This window comes from Cariama cristata, unplaced genomic scaffold (assembly GCF_000690535.1).
Source record: "Cariama cristata isolate BGI_N322 unplaced genomic scaffold, ASM69053v1 scaffold6921, whole genome shotgun sequence".
Lineage (NCBI taxonomy): Eukaryota > Metazoa > Chordata > Aves > Cariamiformes > Cariamidae > Cariama > Cariama cristata.
The window spans coordinates 4,742-21,776 of NW_009600935.1; the positions used below are offsets into that span (position 1 = coordinate 4,742).

The 17,035-nt window shown below is 49.3% G+C and overlaps 1 protein-coding gene across 1 annotated transcript in view; it reads left to right on the forward strand.

Annotated features, from left to right (window-relative positions):
- Positions 1–354: 354 nt before the first annotated feature.
- The window catches only part of ETS1 (v-ets avian erythroblastosis virus E26 oncogene homolog 1), a gene marked incomplete at its 5' end in the record, with an annotated part of 20,365 nt that continues 3,684 nt past the window's right edge, over positions 355–17,035 (forward strand). The window contains 6 exon segments of the mRNA XM_009710227.1: positions 355–516; positions 1,153–1,353; positions 5,061–5,138; positions 6,070–6,318; positions 9,740–9,993; positions 10,158–10,167. Of these exon segments, the coding sequence (XP_009708529.1) occupies positions 355–516; positions 1,153–1,353; positions 5,061–5,138; positions 6,070–6,318; positions 9,740–9,993; positions 10,158–10,167 (954 nt within the window).

The following is a 17,035-nucleotide window of genomic DNA, read 5'->3' on the forward strand; positions in this document are numbered from 1 at the left end:
ATCTCCCAGGCTCCAGAAGCCACCTGGGGTGATGAAGCCCAGCAGGCTGATATCTGGAAAGGTCTTTGATATCGCCGTCAAATTTCCAGCAGCGCATTCACAGTTGGCTTGTAGGGAGACCATGTGCACCATGTAACCTTGCTTACCAGACATGGCTTGTTTATGCCCTTTAAGTACAGGCTTATTATAATCACAAGATTCTTTTTCTTGTATTTAAGAAGCCTGCTCATGGACTTGCAGGGTTTAGGTGTAGGGCTAGAGGGTCTAAGTGTGAAAGTTTCAGAGGAAAAAAAAGATTTCTCTGTTTTTCTGACAATTCAATGGCCAGCACGACTCCTTTATCATGTTTCCCAGTCCCGTGTCCTTATGGCCATTTTTCTCTCCTGCTTCTTTCAGACATGGAATGTGCGGATGTGCCTTTATTAACTCCCAGCAGCAAAGAAATGATGTCTCAGGCACTGAAAGCCACCTTCAGTGGCTTCGCAAAAGAGCAACAGCGGCTGGGAATCCCCAAAGGTAAGACATGGTTTCCCAGTGAGCAACCGTGGTGGCCACAGAGATTGTGTTCTTCTGCCAGGCTGCCCTTCTCCACATCTGCCATCCCTTTTGTATTGCCTAGTTTCTTGGCAGTTTCAGGTGGAAAAATCTGGACAGACAGGTGAAACCTTTCAGTACCACTTGCAAACTACACCTGTCTGACAGATCGTGCCTGTCTGTCCTGCTAACTTCTGCTGAATGACTGCTCTTGCAGCTTTGGGGACCTGCACCTTTGGAGGCAGCTCCACGACTTCTCTTTGCAAGTCATCTCCGCTATACGGAGAAGTGGCAGGAACCTTTTACCAGAGGCTGATGACAGGGAGAAACCAAGCAAAATGGAGAAATGGGTGGGAGAAGGAGTCACAGAACTGGTGGGATTTTTTAAAGTCCCAAACAAATCCAAAGCTCATTCCTGGTATGAAATATGTCTGCATCCAAACTGTAGGTACGGTGTTCCTCCACCACGTTTTACCCTTATGCCAGTGGGCTGCCAAGCTCTATGGGAGGAGGTTGTGCAACTGCAGTGCAGCCGTAGCACCTTTTGTGTCCTGTTTTCCTGAGGAAATGGCTTCTGGTTGCTCCTTAATGGATCTCTTCTACACTCCCTTGTTGCAGATCCCCAGCAGTGGACGGAGACGCACGTGCGGGACTGGGTGATGTGGGCAGTGAATGAGTTTAGCCTGAAGGAAGTCGATTTCCAAAAGTTTTGCATGAACGGAGCTGCCCTCTGTGCCCTGGGCAAGGAGTGCTTCCTGGAGCTAGCGCCTGACTTTGTGGGAGAGATCCTTTGGGAACATCTGGAGATCTTGCAGAAAGGTGAGTCCTGGAGTCTTCAGGGTGAATGGCTCACGTCACCCCGGCTAGCCTGATTTTGGGCCTTTCCAAAGACCTTGTCTCACAGTTTGGCTTCGCAATGAGGTGTTCACCTTGGGCTTTAATCTCAGTAAAAGCAGCTTTCAAAGCCCAACTTTCCAGTAGGATTTCAAAAGGCCATCCCAACCGGTAGTGGGCAATGCAAATCCTGGCACTGCTTGAAAGAGGAAGAGTGTTTGTGCCTGCTGCTTGGCAGGAATCCAGAGCGGGCTGGGACGCTATGCCTGCCTGGAAACGACGGTGGGATTTTCCAAAGCATTCTTCCTCGGCTCGTTCAGCTCCCGTTGTGAATTTTACTACTTCCTCCGGGAGAACTGGGTACAACAATACCACCAAAATCCCACCCTTATTTCCCAGTTGCGATTGGAAGCTGTTTCATGTCCCAAAAGGTATAATGCCATTTTGTTAAGAGCGGCTGTGCCCCCCCAGGAGAAGCCATCTCTGCCAGACCCTGCATGACAGCATTCAAGGGCATTAATTGTCATTGACTGGGGGGGGACACACATTGATTTTAGGTGTTGATTTTCATAGTGTCTGGGTGCCCAAGCAGCACTTAACCTGGGATGGTTTCTAAAGAGCAGGTGAAGAGCTTAACACCTTTAACTGAGCCACAGGCAGGAGCAGCATCAAGTCTGGACTCTTTCTCTAGCTCCTTTTTGTGCAGAGCTGTTTGCTTTCCGGGAATATCCCTTGCGATGTCATACCAACCCTGCGTGCTTGTCAGCGGACCTGTAGTGGTGGCAGGAAGGGGAGGGGGAGCAAAGTTATGCCTTCCAGGAAACCATTGACAAATGGATGTTAATTGCTGATTACTAATTTTACTGCTACCTGTGGTTTGCAAAAGGTAAACACGGCTCTTCCCAGGGTCTGTGTATGACAGGCTGTTTTTCTGCTCTTTGCGTCTGTTCTGTTCTCATTTTGCATAATTTTTATTGAGTGCTTATATCAACAGCAAGCAGTTTAACCAAACAAAGCAAAACGTTGTGGTCAGTCCAATTTCTCCTTGCTGTAAGCCATTGCTTGTAACGCAGCTCTACCTTCGTTGAACCCTAGAATGGTTTGGTTGGAAGGAACCTTAAAGATCATCTTGTTCCAACCCCCCTGCCATGGGCAGGGACACCTTCCACCATCAGGTTGCTCACAGCCCCATCCAACCTGGCCTTGAACACTTCCAGGGATGGGGCATCCACAGCTTCTCTGGGCAACCTCTTCCAGTGCCTCACCACCCTCATGATGAAGAATTTCTTCCTAATATCTCATCTAAATCTAAATCTTTCCACAACCCTTCTTCATATGTTTGTGCTGTAACCCACTGGAGAGGGGTGCCATGTGCTGCAGGTACTGACTGAAGCATCAGAATTGGGTTTGCAGCTCCTTCCTGCAGGTTTCTCAAGGCATGGGGATGAACTTGGTGCTGTAGTTTCGCGGTAAAGTAGGGATCACGTTTCCTTATAGCATTGACACACGTGGGTGTGCAGATGCTGCAGCCATGAGGATGCAAAGGGTCTGAGATAGAGAGGAGCTTTTACAAAGAAGCTGGAAATCTTTGTGCCTGTTGCAGCTTTTCCTCCAAAAGGAAGAAAAAGAATAAAACTGAATTTCTTTGTCTCAACACTGTTAGTGTAACCCTGGGAGCCAACAAATCTCCATTCTGTGGTCAGTTTTACTGGTGACTTTGTCACTTCTTGTGTATGCTATCTGAGCCTTAGCTTCTGTGGTGGGTTCTCAACACATTTCTCAGAAGGGCAGTATCTGTGAAGTATTTGGAGGGTAACTAAGAAGAGCTTCCAATACATAACCAGACTCACCCCAAGGTCTAATTTCTGTTCCCTGTAAGTCATGGGACTCATATTGCTCGTAGTAGATCTCCAAACCCCTGACGAGATCTGGGTTCTGTTGCGCTGGTGCTGTACAAATGTAACATGCAAAATTGTCCCTGCCACATCTCTCCCCGCACAAGAGGAGATGGTTGTCTCCACTTCACACCTGGGGATGCAGAGCGTGAAGAGATCGAGGTTTCTCCAGGCTCAACCATGGCGTCAAGGGTCCAACTTGCCTGTCCCCATCTCTTCCATCTTCTCCACCCACCCACCATCATCACTTGAGGGTGTTGATGCTGGGAGTGGTGGTTAACCCCAAAATGTTTGGCTTTACCTATAGCGGTGTGACCGCCAGCATCGGGTCGTGCTGGGACAGGCTGTGACCTTGCTGTCCCTTCAGCTAACATGCCTCCCTTGTGAACGCTTTCAGAGTGACTCATGTACCGCAGGGTGCTCAGAGTTTAAAAACGGCAGCAGATGGGCAACTTTTCCCTGCATGGATTTGGGTATTTTCAGGCATATTTTTCCAAATTTCTTCCTAAAATAACTTCTTCAGTTACCAGCAGTCAGCAGTGCCCTCCACTTGACTGTAAGCATAGCTGAAGGTTGCTGTCTTTCTCTGTGGTCACCCACCCTGCCCCTTGGCAGACACCGTGGGGAGACGAAAAGAGCATTTCTCATTAGGTCTCTCTGTTTGCACAAAACCTCCTTTTGTTAGAGAATATTTTCCACCCTGCAATCCCCAGGAGAGAGGGCCAAAATTAGGCTCTTTGCAAGCGAACGTGCATTATCTTCGGTTTGCTTCTCTTTAACCTCAGCAGAAATAAACATAACCCGGAGTTGTCTGTGTGTTTTTTATTTTGGTTACCCTCTGCAGAGAAAATAAAATCTCCCGTGCCGGTATCTCTGCCCACGTACTGTGCTGGAATGAGTAAGGTGTTAATGGAAAAACTGGTCAGGGTAGGAGCAATGTGGCTTTTATATGGGAAAGCAAATCCAGCGCCAAGCCCAGGAGTACCAAAGTGCTTGGAAAAAGCAATGGGAAGCGGAGAATCTATGCATCGATGTGATACGTGCTTTTTCTCAGTGAATTATGCCTATAGAAAGGCTAAAATTTTGCGTGCTGCCCATGTATACGTGGTGAAGTCTGTATCAGCAGTTGGGTGATGGACGGTGCGGCAAAACTTTTTTGAGCATGGGATCTTCTGCCTGCATCAGGTGCGAGTTGGGTGATGGACGGTGCAGCAAAACTTTTTTAAGCATGGGATCTTCTGCCTGCATCAGGTGCAAGGTGAAAGGTGCTGTGTAGGCTGGGAATTAGCATTAATTTGGGGTTGTAGGAGCTGGTTTTGGTATGCGTTACCCACTCACTTGCACACACCTACTGCTGGTCTAAAAATAAGGGCTTTTTCAGGAAAACAGCTGTCCTTGTATGGTGGAGTTTTTTCACGAGCTTATACATGTAAGCACAATAAGCAATCCTCAAGAGAATGAAAGACGACAAAAATTAAGGCAAGCAAGGAAATTATGCAACTCGTATTTCAGAACCACCTGGAGCCTCTGATTGAGAAAGTTGTTGCTGTTTTGCTTGGTTTTGTTTTGTTTAAATTTGGGCAGGCCTGCAGCAAGAATTCCCAAAGGAACCCAAGTGCATCAAGCACTTGTTTCAGTGGGATTTCGGCTCCTAACTCAGTTCTCTTCCTTTGAACGTCCCAGTTTAACCCAGAGAGGAGCATTTTAGGAAGTTCAGACCTCTCTGTATTACAGCAAGTCTTGCGAAGCACGATATGCCTATGGACATGTGACATTTCCTTCCTTTCCTCTTTGCAGAAGAGGTAAAACCGTACCCAGCAAATGGAGTGAATACAACATATCCAGAATCCCGCTATACTTCAGACTACTTCATTAGTAAGTCTCAATTACCAGTATCATTCTAGTGTTTCCAGGCATGAAAGTGCCACCGATGAGAGATTTGTCTGCATCCCATGAGGACTGCACCAGGCAGTTGTTGCTCTGTCGTGGCAGAGCGTGCAAAGTGTGTAATTTTGCCTTTCCTAGAGTTTTGAGTTTATTTAGAAGCCATCTGTATTTTTTGGTAACTGCCTTGAGATGCCATAATCTGACTGCAAGCAGTATTTGTTTAAAGCTGTAGCTCAGCAGACCTGAAAAGCCACTTAACGCTCCAGAACATTGGGAATTTTAAAAAACTTATTAAAAAAGGGAGGGAACGGGGGAAGAAGGCTTAGTTCTGGATTGCTAGGTAGGAGCCTAGCAAGGAAAGGGATGAGTCATCAATCTGGACTCCTGCACTTCCCATTGCCGTTGGTTTGGAGATGTTCTTTAAGGGCATTTGAAATCTGTGATGTATTTCATGAACCAGCAAAAAACCCCAGCTCACCTGAATTGGGATTCCAGGCTCTGGCTAGTGAGGAGAGGTGACTGTGGAAGTGACTCATCTATTACAGTCATAAGTGAAACTTCTTTGCCCTATATCTCCTTTGCTGAGACTACACTCTTTATGATTTTCCAGCTTTTTCCCACTAGCAGCTTGCTTGAGAGAGGAGTTTGGCGTAATGCACATTGATGACTATTAAGGATGTCTTATATTTTTAAATTGCTGCAATTATAAGATACTATCTCTCTGTAGCTTTTAGAAACTGTACTCAAAATCAGTGCCCAATTGTGCCAGGTGTTTTGTATCCGAAGGCAGTCTCCTCTTGCACTGTAGACCTCAAAAGTCACTGGGCTGTGGGAGACTGGAGGGAGAGCGAGCAACGCTCCGGTTTCTTTGAGCTTTTTGTATTTGGGTTGCTTTCTGACGCTCCCGTTCTGCCGACAGGTTATGGCATCGAGCACGCACAGTGCGTGCCTCCCTCCGAATTCTCTGAGCCCAGCTTCATCACAGAGTCCTACCAGACCCTCCATCCTATCAGCTCAGAAGAGCTCCTGTCCCTCAAGTACGAGAGCGACTATGCCTCGGTCATCCTCCGTGACCCAGTGCAGACGGACTCCCTGCAGACAGACTACTTCACGATCAAGCAAGAAGTGGTAACGCCAGATAACATGTGCATGGGACGTACCAGTCGAGGTAAAGTTGGATATCTTGCAACGTTTACCTGGGTTCTTGCTGTTCTACCTATATCAACATAAGTGCTGCCTTCCCTTCTATAGGAGACAGTGCTTTGGGGATGCCAGGGCCATCAGGGAGCCGTGCAATGCCAGTAACGAAGCCATTTCCCAACATATATATCTTATGGGGTTGAACCCCCAGTTGGGTTCCCTGATGACTTTGAGCCCTCCCTACCTTTCTCTCCAGGGAAAACATGAAGAAGGGCTTTCTTTACTCTGCTGCCTGTTTTTACAACTGCAAAAATGTAGCGTTTCTGGTGCTGTGCTTTAATGTCAAACTTGATTGAAGTTGAAACAGGCTTTAAGATTATTAGGGAGGGCAGTCTGCTGTGCAGTTGTATAAATCTCGTTTTCCTAGGAGACCAGGCAAAACCTCACAAATTCTTCACAAGTTCTCATCAGGAATTAACTGTCCAAGGCTCTGAAGGGTTTTACACTTGGTGATCCAAAGTCTTTATCCATTTTCTCCATTGATTTTGATGGCTGCTTGCTTGAACTGAGAATCTGTTCTGATGAACGCAAGCCCTCTGCTTTTGTTAGGAGATGCAGATGTCATGGATTGAGTCATTGACAGAGCTGAAGGACACCCTGAATCCTTGTGCTACAGCCCTACATCTCCAAAAGAGTTATAGGTACATGATTCCTGTTTGAGGTGATGGGATTTAAACACCTAAACACTTTTGAGGATCTAAGCCTAAATACCTTTTCAATTAATATTATTAAATTCTGAACACATGGGGCCCAGATGCCTCACTACTTTGTTATTACATCGCTTAATGCAAGGCTGAGGATCTGTCTCACAGTGTATATTCAAAGCAAAAGTTTAATCCATAGAGCTCAAAGTCACTTACAAAGGGGTATCATTATCTCCTGATTCCAGGTAGGGAACCTGAGGCACAGGGAAGAGATCTGACCTGCCTGCGATCGCACCTTGAATAGAATCCAGGTGTCCCCATGCCTAAAATTCATTATAGTTATGTGTTGCTGTGAGCCAGGTTTGATGTTGAACATTTAAACCCATTCATCCAGCTCCGAGACCTGAAGATGCGCTGGCTGCCTGTGAATGCCCGAGCCGCTTTGCAGGTCAGCATCGCATATGTGTTGTTCAGTGGAGCTCATTTTGAGTTTTCTCATTCTTTTTCCAAGCTGGGAGAGCTAATGACAGGAAAGTTATTGTTTGTATTATTATCTCTGCTTCTGCTGCTGGCTGAGTGTTAATATTAGAGAGGTGTCTTGGACAATACAGTGAGCCAAAAGGGCAGCAGTGTTACAATTTTAGGTAAGCTTCTCTTTCTGGGGTTGTTTTTTTGGCTGTCTTTCATCAGTGTCTTTCCCTTTTCTTGACCTTTTCTTTCACATAGGTGATTTCATAATAATTCTCATTGAAATGCAATGATTCAGGCATGCTTTTGCAATTGTACCTTGAGCCTGTTCTCACTGACAAGCCTAAAAAGGCTCCAGGGGAGGGAAGAAAGAGCCCTTAACTCAGCATTGGGGACCAAGGGCCCCTGGTGTTAGCAAACACTTTAACAGACTGATTGCAGTTGAGGAGATGCAACAGACTACGGCCGTGCTTGCGCTAACGCTACATTTCAGCCATGCAGAAGGGCCTTCGGGTGGCATAAATCCTCCCAGAGTGGTATAAAGAAGCCTTAATGTAAAGCAGAGTCCAGTTAATTTGTATTTAGGTACATCTTTACCTTCCACGTATTAACGAGGTTAGTCTGCCGCAAAGCCAAGCGCTTCAGCAGTGGGAAGTTCAGGACGAAGGTTTTCCAGACAGTCGCCTTTTGTGTGGGCTTTAGGAGTTAATTTTGTGGTCCCATGGGAATTGTTTCACTCTGCCTTATCAGTGAGGGTGTCTGGTTGGAAAGTGTTTCTCCTGAGTAAGCGCAAGGCATGATTTTTGCAGCTAGGTCAAATTTAGCTGAATTTTCAATGAATTGACCCAAGGCATGTCTCTGACACCGTGGCTGTTCATCTGGCAGATTTTTAGTTCCTTTTCTAAATGAGCTTGTGCCGCAGGACTTCTCAAGGAAGTGGTTATGCCAATTAATGAATGTGCACAAAGCAGTGTTAATTTTCCCCTTGCAGGATTCAGGAAGTGATTGAAGTGCATTCTGTGAAAGTCTCAAAAAAAAAAACGCAAAGGAAAAAATAAGATGAGTTTGAAGCATGGATATTACCAGCAGAATCAAGTTAATGGATCCAAACTTCAAACGATTCTGGGCCAGCAATCAGGGCACAGCCCACGGTAGTTGAGTCTTTTCGCGGCAAGTGCTCTTCAAACTACAACACAACAAATATTTGGGGGAGTGTGCCACGTTCCTGTTCCCTTGTGATTTACTATCTGGGCCCAAGCTGCGGGTCGCTCTGCCAGTGGAAATTTCTCCAGGAGTTCTTGCACAATCCCAGCAGCTGTTTTTAGCCCGGTTTGGGAAATTAGTGAACTTGAATGATCCTGTTACGCTCTTAGTTTGTCAGTAAAGATGTTGAGCAATCGGCAGCGTAAGGGAGATCAGAGAGAGCAATTTCAGTTTGTTCTTTGGATCCTTTTTTAGCTCTCTGTTTTAAGTACAGAGGGTATACTTATGCTATCTCTAGTGGGTGTAAATCAGCATAGCACTGCTGAGGATCTGGCCTCTCATGTTCTGGTCTGTACTAAAAATACCCCAGAGAGCAGCCTTGATACAACCCAGCTGTGCTCACCTTACCAGAACTGGAAAAATAGCTGTTTGAGCTCTCAGCCCTTTGCTCTCCTCCTCCATCAAATCTGCTGCTGTTTGGGGATTTGGGGGTGGAAGCTGGTTGTAACATACGGCAATAAAAGGCTGCTGTGTAGTTTTGCAGGCAACATCAAAAGTAAAGAAGCTGGGTGTCCACTGCCCTTGAATATGCCTGAGCAGCATTTATATAGGGCTGACAGATACGATATGGGACTTACTGGAGACCCATATCTTTCAGCAGCGAGAGCAAGAGGTTCTGGCACCTGAATGGAGCCTTGAATATCTGTCTAAAGCGGATTATTTCTCTGTCGTTGCCTTTTTGAAACAGAGGACAGTTTCCAGTTAGCCCAGGTATCGGTCTCGCATACAGAGTCAGGACTTTGAGTTTTTCCTCTGACTCTGCCTTGCTTTGCTGCCTGAACTTCTCCGGGCCTTAGATAGCCCTGCTCTGAATTACAAAGATAATAAAAGTACCCCAGTTTCAGGCCTTACTTTTGAGTTTGTTTGGAGATCAGACATGATGGGACAGCAACATTTGCCTGGTTGCCTTCTGCCTGTGCAGCGGGGAGGCGAAACATCCTTCTCCAGGTCGTGGCAAGCTAAAGCATCCCACTGCTGGCCAGGCACATCTCACATGCCCTTTTTTCTGGCCAGGTAAACTGGGTGGCCAGGACTCCTTCGAAAGCATAGAGAGCTACGACAGCTGCGACCGCCTGACGCAGTCCTGGAGCAGCCAGTCCTCCTTCCAGAGCCTGCAGCGCGTCCCCTCTTACGACAGCTTTGACTCGGAGGACTACCCCGCCGCCCTGCCCAACCACAAACCCAAGGGCACCTTCAAGGACTATGTTCGAGATCGGGCCGATATGAACAAGGACAAGCCTGTCATTCATGCTGCTGCCCTTGCATTCGTGCTGCTGCCCTTGCTGGCTATACAGGTAGGGTCACGCTTCTCAGAAAACCGCCTCTCTGCTGAACGTCTTGGGTAGAACCTCTCCATCGATGGAGGGCAGAGCCTTCAGGGTCTCTGAGTTGCCCAGCGTCTGTGTTGCTGGTTCAGCGGTCTGCGAGTGAGGGGTTTTGGGGTGTCTCTCGGGTCAGACACAGGCGGACCTGGGAGGACGCAGCCCCCAAGGCTGCACGTCCTTCAAGTGTGGGCAGTCCAGACCTCATGGAGGATGTAGGACCTGGCTGAGCGCAGGGCATTTGATGCCTTGTGTTTTCATTTACGCCTCCTGGTTGGGTCTGGTAGGAACTGGTGGCTGATTGTATTGCTGAGAACACAAGGTAGTAGAAAGCCCACGTTTCCCCCCTCTGACACTTTTACGCAACGTGCTGGCCACTCGCTTGTGGTTTCCCCTGCATTTCTGGCACGGCTGTGTGCGATGTGAAATGATCTTCTCCCCTTTTGGTGTGGAGGAAGCACTTGGTTTTGCTCTTTACCTTGATGCAAGGCAGGGATGGGATGGTGGCAAAGCAGATCCAAACATTTTCCATTCCCTGCGCTGGGAGAGATGAGAAGGCGATAGGCCACAGAAACTCCGGCTTTTTATATGACAGCCCTCCAGCAATCTGGCATCTCCCTGGAGAGAAACCTGGTGGGATGGGGCTTCCAGCTACAATTGAGATAATCCTTTCCAGACCTTCTGTGCCATGTTTTTTCCCTGTACTCGAAGTAAAAGTCACAGGGCGGCCTCCTGCCAGTTCCCCTTTCCCTCGTACATACTGATCTCTCCTGCCCCAGCTGGTAGCAGCTGTGGCCCGGAGGAGCCAAGCTGTGGAAATAGTTTGTGCAGATAAAGATCATCAAAAACTTCAGAGCAGATCCTGAGGTGCGACTGTCCCTGAAATCTCCTCCCACGCAGAGCTCATCTTAGGGCTGATATCTAGTTTTTTGTAAGGCGGGGAGTGATGCGGAGGGGAGGAGAGGTGAAGAGATAATTTTAGGAGCTATGTGTAAAAAAGGAAGTGGTTTGTTGCTATAGCTTTAGCTAGAAAGAAAGCTCAGCCCTGCTTGCTGAATGAGCCCGTTTCGACCAAATCTATGCAAAATAAAAGTGTGCTCTGCTATTCCTGAATGGTTTTCGGCTGGGGGATGTGGTGGGGAGAGGCATGAGTTGTAGGAGGGGCTGTGCCCTGAGACACTGTCCTCCGCCGTGCCACGGAAGTTGACGTTCCTGAGAAAAAGAGACCAGTGAGAACAACTTACAATTTTTTATTCCTGTTTTCTCCTGATAACGCCTTTCACTGCAGCCCATGGAGGTGTTTTGGGTACCCAATATCTGGGCAGGAGTGTTGGTTGCATTTTAACAGCTGGGGAAACTGAGGCACTGAGGCACTGGCAAAAGTAGGAGCTTTATTTTCCAAGCTGGATGTTTCTCTCCATGTTTGCTGTAGCTGATGGAAAAGAGCCACCCCCATAGAGAGGCAGCGTTCCCAGATCCCTCTGCAAGCGAGGAGCTGAAGTCGGTGGCTGGACCCTGTGTTTTGCCAGGGAGTATTAGCACCCCAAAGAGTGTCCTTGGACTTGTGCCGCCAGGAAGGGGAGACTTTGGTTAATGCAGTGCCAGAGCACACTTCCAAACACTTTGCGCTACGTAACATTTTCCCTTGCCTCATTTCAAACCCCGTTTTGAGCCGGGAAGATAATCCCTTGGCCCAGGCATTTCAGTGTGATCAATAAGTGGGAGTGCCTGATTTTTTATTTTTTTTTTTTTTTGCATTGCTTCACTTGAGAAACTTTAAAGAGGAAAATCAGAGGTTTCCAGAATCAGCAATCACTTGGAAATCCTTGGGCTGGAGCACTGCTTGCTTGCTCTGAAGGCTGCTAAGCAATAATTCAGTCCTCAAACCACCACAGCCTGCATTTACCGTTGGGAACGATCTTTGGACAGATGATCTTTGCAGGCACGTGACTCCAGAGATGTCCTCTGTCCCTTTTTAAAGCCTGCTGACCTGTCAGCACCTTACGTTTTCTGTGCAAAGGGAGCCCAGCATGGGTGCGAGGAGAAGCCAGGTTGCTGTGAAAGCACGTCACAGTGAGAGCAAGTGAGAACATGTTGCATTACGAACGGTAGGAGATGTGGCACTCTGAAAACTGTTTTGTATTAGTGTATTTCTGAAAAAAAAAAAAATAAAAAAAAAAATCCAAGCTGGCCACTGAGAAGTGCTGGACCTCTTTCTTGGGCCAGCTGAGCAATGAGTGTGGGGACTCTCAGGCAGAACTCCTAGGTTCATTCTTTTTTTGCTTTGCTTTACATTACTTTTACTTTACTCGGGGGAGGAAGTGCCGTCTAGCAGTTAGAGCAGAGGAACTTGAAGTCTGGGCTCTGTTTGCAGCTCTGGTGAGGAGGTGGAGCCTCCAAACGAGCAGAGCAGGGGATTACCAGCCCAGGGTCCCAAAGCGACCAGGACCCCTGCTTTCCCTTTCTCACTCAGATGATGCCTGGAGCACACGTCCACCACCAGTCACCAACCAGTGGAGCACCCAACAGGCAAGCCATGGTGTGCACCTTCTAGGGCTGGAAGGGTGAAGCCTGGGAGCTCACATCCTTCATCTCCAGGGCTCTCTAGGTTGACTTTAAGAGAACTTGACAATATTGTTCAGGTTTTGTTACCAAGGGGCTGTTTGCCAGTGGCCCAGGGAGGTGGCACAGTGCTTTATCGCAGCCGCGGCAGATCTCTGATGGTATCTGCCCAAGGAGGCGCATGCTTTGGTGAGAAAGGTGCATTTTGGCGGAAGCTCCATTTGCGTTTGATGTGTTCTTCACCCAGCTCGCAAGCAGCTTTTCAAAGCTGCGTTATCTGCCCCCACATCTTGACCTAATTTAACAAGTTGCCATGGTTGCTCAGATAGAGGTTGATGCAATTTTCTTATCTTTTTTGAAGGAGAAATATAATTGCTCAGGAGTTGGTGAACTTTAGTTTCCATAGCTGCAGGGAGGGCCAACTCTGGACACCTCTGGTTTTGGGCCCAGCTCTCTCAAAGCTTGGCCAGCTTGAGTCTTACATTAAGCCAGACTTTATTTTTTTTTTTGACATAGCCTAGGAAACGGAGACAGAATGCGCCTATTAAATTTAGGCAAGCGGTGTGTCAGGATGCGTCTTCTCTGCAGGCAGATACGCTAACCTCACGTTGGCTTAGCTGAGCTCAGTTTAAACGTCCTCGTTCATGCTGCAGTGCAGTGTTTGGTGGGCATGGGAAACTTGTGCTAGGTGCATGCTGGCACATGGGTCTAGACCCCTCTGTACCTGAGCCCAGCTGGGCTAAATCGAGCTTGGCTTTGCCTCCGTGCCACCTGCAACCCTGTCTGCGGCTGTGCCATAGCTGGATCCTGCAAGCCGCTGCCTCGGACGGGTACCATGGCCCCCGGCATCCCTCGTGAGACCTGAGGCCACGTGGATAAATGCGGATAATCTGTAGCAGAGAAGCGTGCAGCCCATGCAGAGGGCAAGTGGTGTGGGTCTGACCGCATTGGTCTTTGGCCTTTCTGCCCTATATTCATTTTTCCACTACGCTGACCTACTTGTGCTGCTGTCCTCCTGGGGATGCAGGTCCAGCAGAGATTCAGACCCTCCCTCTGCCCCTACGGTTGGTGATAGCCACTCAGGGCTGAATTGTTTTCGGCTTTTCTTGAGTGCCCCAAAGCACCTGTGTGGGTTTATAGCCAAGATACGGTGTTTGTTTGTGGTACGTAGGACCTCGGCATCGTCTCTGCAGGCCGGGGCTTTCCATCTCGCAGCGTTGTCTGCATTGCCGCAGCACCAGAGCTGTGATGTGCCGAGCTGCTGCTCCACATAGCTGAACAGACAGGGCAGAGCGATTCCCCTCGTGTTTGAGAGGCGACGGGAGGAAAGAGGGATGAGAAAGGTGAGGTGAGTGCATGCCAAACCTTGATCCCTCATCTGCAGGGCTGGTTTTGCATTTGTGATACTGTCCTTTCTTATGGACCTGGGTAGGAAGTTGCTGATGCCTTTATAGACAATCTCAGCACCTGAAGAGTTAATGCTAAAATTACACATGACCTGAATGTCTCTCTTAATGACACATTGATGCTATCTTCATTATCATGCTGCCCTTAAAAAAGATGTGCAGGGAATAGCCACCTCTTGCAGATGCTATCTCACCCCAGCGCCCAGGAGCGCTTCTGTCTACCAAACGATTTTGCCCAGGCTAGATCCAACCCTGATCCTTGCTATCAGCATTCACAGTACCGTGTCGATAGGGCCCAAATTTGCCTGCTAAACCCATCTGCCCTGTCCGAATTGACTGCAGTGCAGAGCCTGAAGCCTTCGACAAGCCTCCGTTTCTGAGCGATGCTTATCTGTGACACAGAAGTGAAAGCACGCAGCTGCTGTTTTGCAAGAAAGTCAAGTGGGTGCCAAAGAAAGTGGGTCTCTTTCAAGAGAGCTTGTGTGCTGCTTCCCCTCCTCTTGTTGCCTATGCTGCAGGCCTGAAGCTTCCACCAGCGAGCTCCCCAGATGTGCTGTGGTCATCGACATCCAAAAATCCACCAGCAGCTGCCTGCCAGGCCCCTCTCCCACCATGATCCAGTGATCCGACTGTCCTTGACATCCAGAGTCTGTGCAATAGCTGTCCTAGAAACATCAGCATCCTTCCCGCCTCCTTGCCTGCACTTCTGGAGAAGCGTGCCTGTATGGGCATCCGTAGGCATTTATATCTTGGGTTAGGGGAACTTGGAGATGCATTCAGCTGTGCCAGCAATCAGAACCATCACAAAAGCACCTCTGTCCCCTGTGCACTGCAGGGGATGTTGTTAACTCACTCGTTCTGGGTCATACCCTCCAGTGTAGAGCCTGCATGGGCTCAGCCGCCCTTTTCGCCTCCGAAAGGTGGGGAGCTCGAGGGTGGGGCTCTCGGGGCTGGTTCAGTGGCTCCTGCTCCACCTGCCAGACATGTGCAAATGACAGTGAAATCAGCTCCACGCAACGCTACCCAAGCGTGACGGCAGCTCAGCTCTCACCAGAGCTGCTGCAGCCACGGGCAGTGACTTCTCAGCAGCCGGGAGGTGATGGCAAAGCAGCAAGTGTGGCTTTGTCTCTCCTTTGAGCAACGGGCTGGAGGTCTTGGCCTGCAGGACCACCTTCAGGGGGAGATGGGAAGCTCACGAAACCCCTTGTGCTTTGCCAGATGCCTCTGGAGTGAGACCAGTCCTCTCAGCCTGTTCTTCCTCGAAACAGAGGAGATGCATCAGGAAAGCAGAACTGGCCCAGAGTAGCCCGCCTGGCTGCTCTCGGGTCTCTAAGCGTGGCCAAAAGCATGTAGCTCCCCAAGGGAAGGTGCTTTCTGGGTCTTTCCCCGCTTTCTTTATGCCTGCTCTTTGGAGATGCTTCCATCCGAGCTCCACCACTGCCCTCCCACCCGTGCAAAGCCGGCACTTCGCAGTGGTGTGACTACCTGCACCAGTCTGGGCAAGAGCTGGGGAGGAGGCGGTTGGGCTTGGTCTAACAAGGGAGCGGTGGGGATGAGCTTTGCCGTCTCCCAACACGGTGGGGGGAAATTGGGGACCTTTGGTGCCACAGTGCCATTGAAGGGGACTCGGGCAAGGCGGGCATGTGACGGAGGTAAAGGCTGTTTTGGAGACGTTGCTATGCCCAATTGTTTTGTTGGGTTGGAACCACAAACCACAGAGCGAAAAGCATAGGTGCACTGCTTTTTTTTTTTTTTTCAGTAGGGTTTTTTTTTTCTTCTTCTTTTCTTGTTTGAAAGAAGGAAAACAAAACAGAGGCCGTTGAGAGGGGTGGGGCTGTGAAACCGTCTCAAGAGAGAGTGGGGATGACGTGTTTGGGGCCGTGCCTTCCCAGGTACGATGCAGTTGCCTCTCCGCCCCAACCGGGTGGTACCACCATCACCGCGCCAGTGAAAGTGGCCGTCGTGCATAATTTGGTTTCAAACCCCTCCAGAGCCACCGGGTAGGAAGATGATGGGGAACCTCCAGTCCCAACCGAGGGAGGATGACACAGGGATGCTGTGGCACCAAACCCTTTGCTCTGGGGACACCCATGGGTGCCATCGGAGGACTGGTGCTGGGGAGGCACTGCTCAGCTAGCGGTTCCCGCTGTAGCAAGCAGCCGTCATCCGGCTGAAGAGGCATATTTTCCTCATGATGTGGGAGAATTCCTGCAGTGTGACACTCCTCACTGAAGGACCCCGTTCAGCGCCACTGAGGCCAGACAGGACCCCCATTGTGGTCCCATCAGGCAGGCGAGCCCCTCCGAGCCCCTCCGGCGGGTGCTCTTCTTAGCCGCATCTTAGCAGCCTTCACGGGTGCCGGAGGTCACGACGGGGCGGGAGGACATCCCACCACCCTCCAAGTCCTTGCCTTGTCTTTTGTGGAGCAGGGGCTGCCCCCCATTCCCCAACCAGGGCTGAACTTGCTCTGGGAAGCCCCTGGATATGTGCAGCAGAATCAGCGTCAAAAAAGGTGACTTATGTCCTTCCACCCCATGCTTGGGGCTGCATCCAAAAAAAAGCTGCAAGAACAGTCCAACAGTGGTTGTTTTTGGATATAACCAAGGCAACAAGTCATGTGGTGGGATACACCGACCAAGCTACGCCGGCCTTGCGACTGTGTGTGCTTGTACCATGAAGTGATCTGAACCAGGCGTCGCGGTGGGGATTTCCAGCCCCGGCTGGGGACAAGTGGAAGGGTTGAAGTAGAAGGAATGGAAAATGGGTGCTGCTCCCAGCTCCTCCAGGGGCAGGGGTTTGGGGTGTGGAGACAAGGCTGGCAGCTTCATGCTTGCCCTGATAGCTTTGGGGATGCGATATGTGGGGGGGTTGGCATCTCTGCATGAGCCAAGAGTCACCTTGAAATCCTTTTAGACATTGGGAAAGTGGGCTAAAGAAGCTCATTTCTGAAGACAGCCCTCCCAGCACTGATTACAGCTGTACTGGCCCACCAGGTGATACATGGACCTCCAGCACATCTT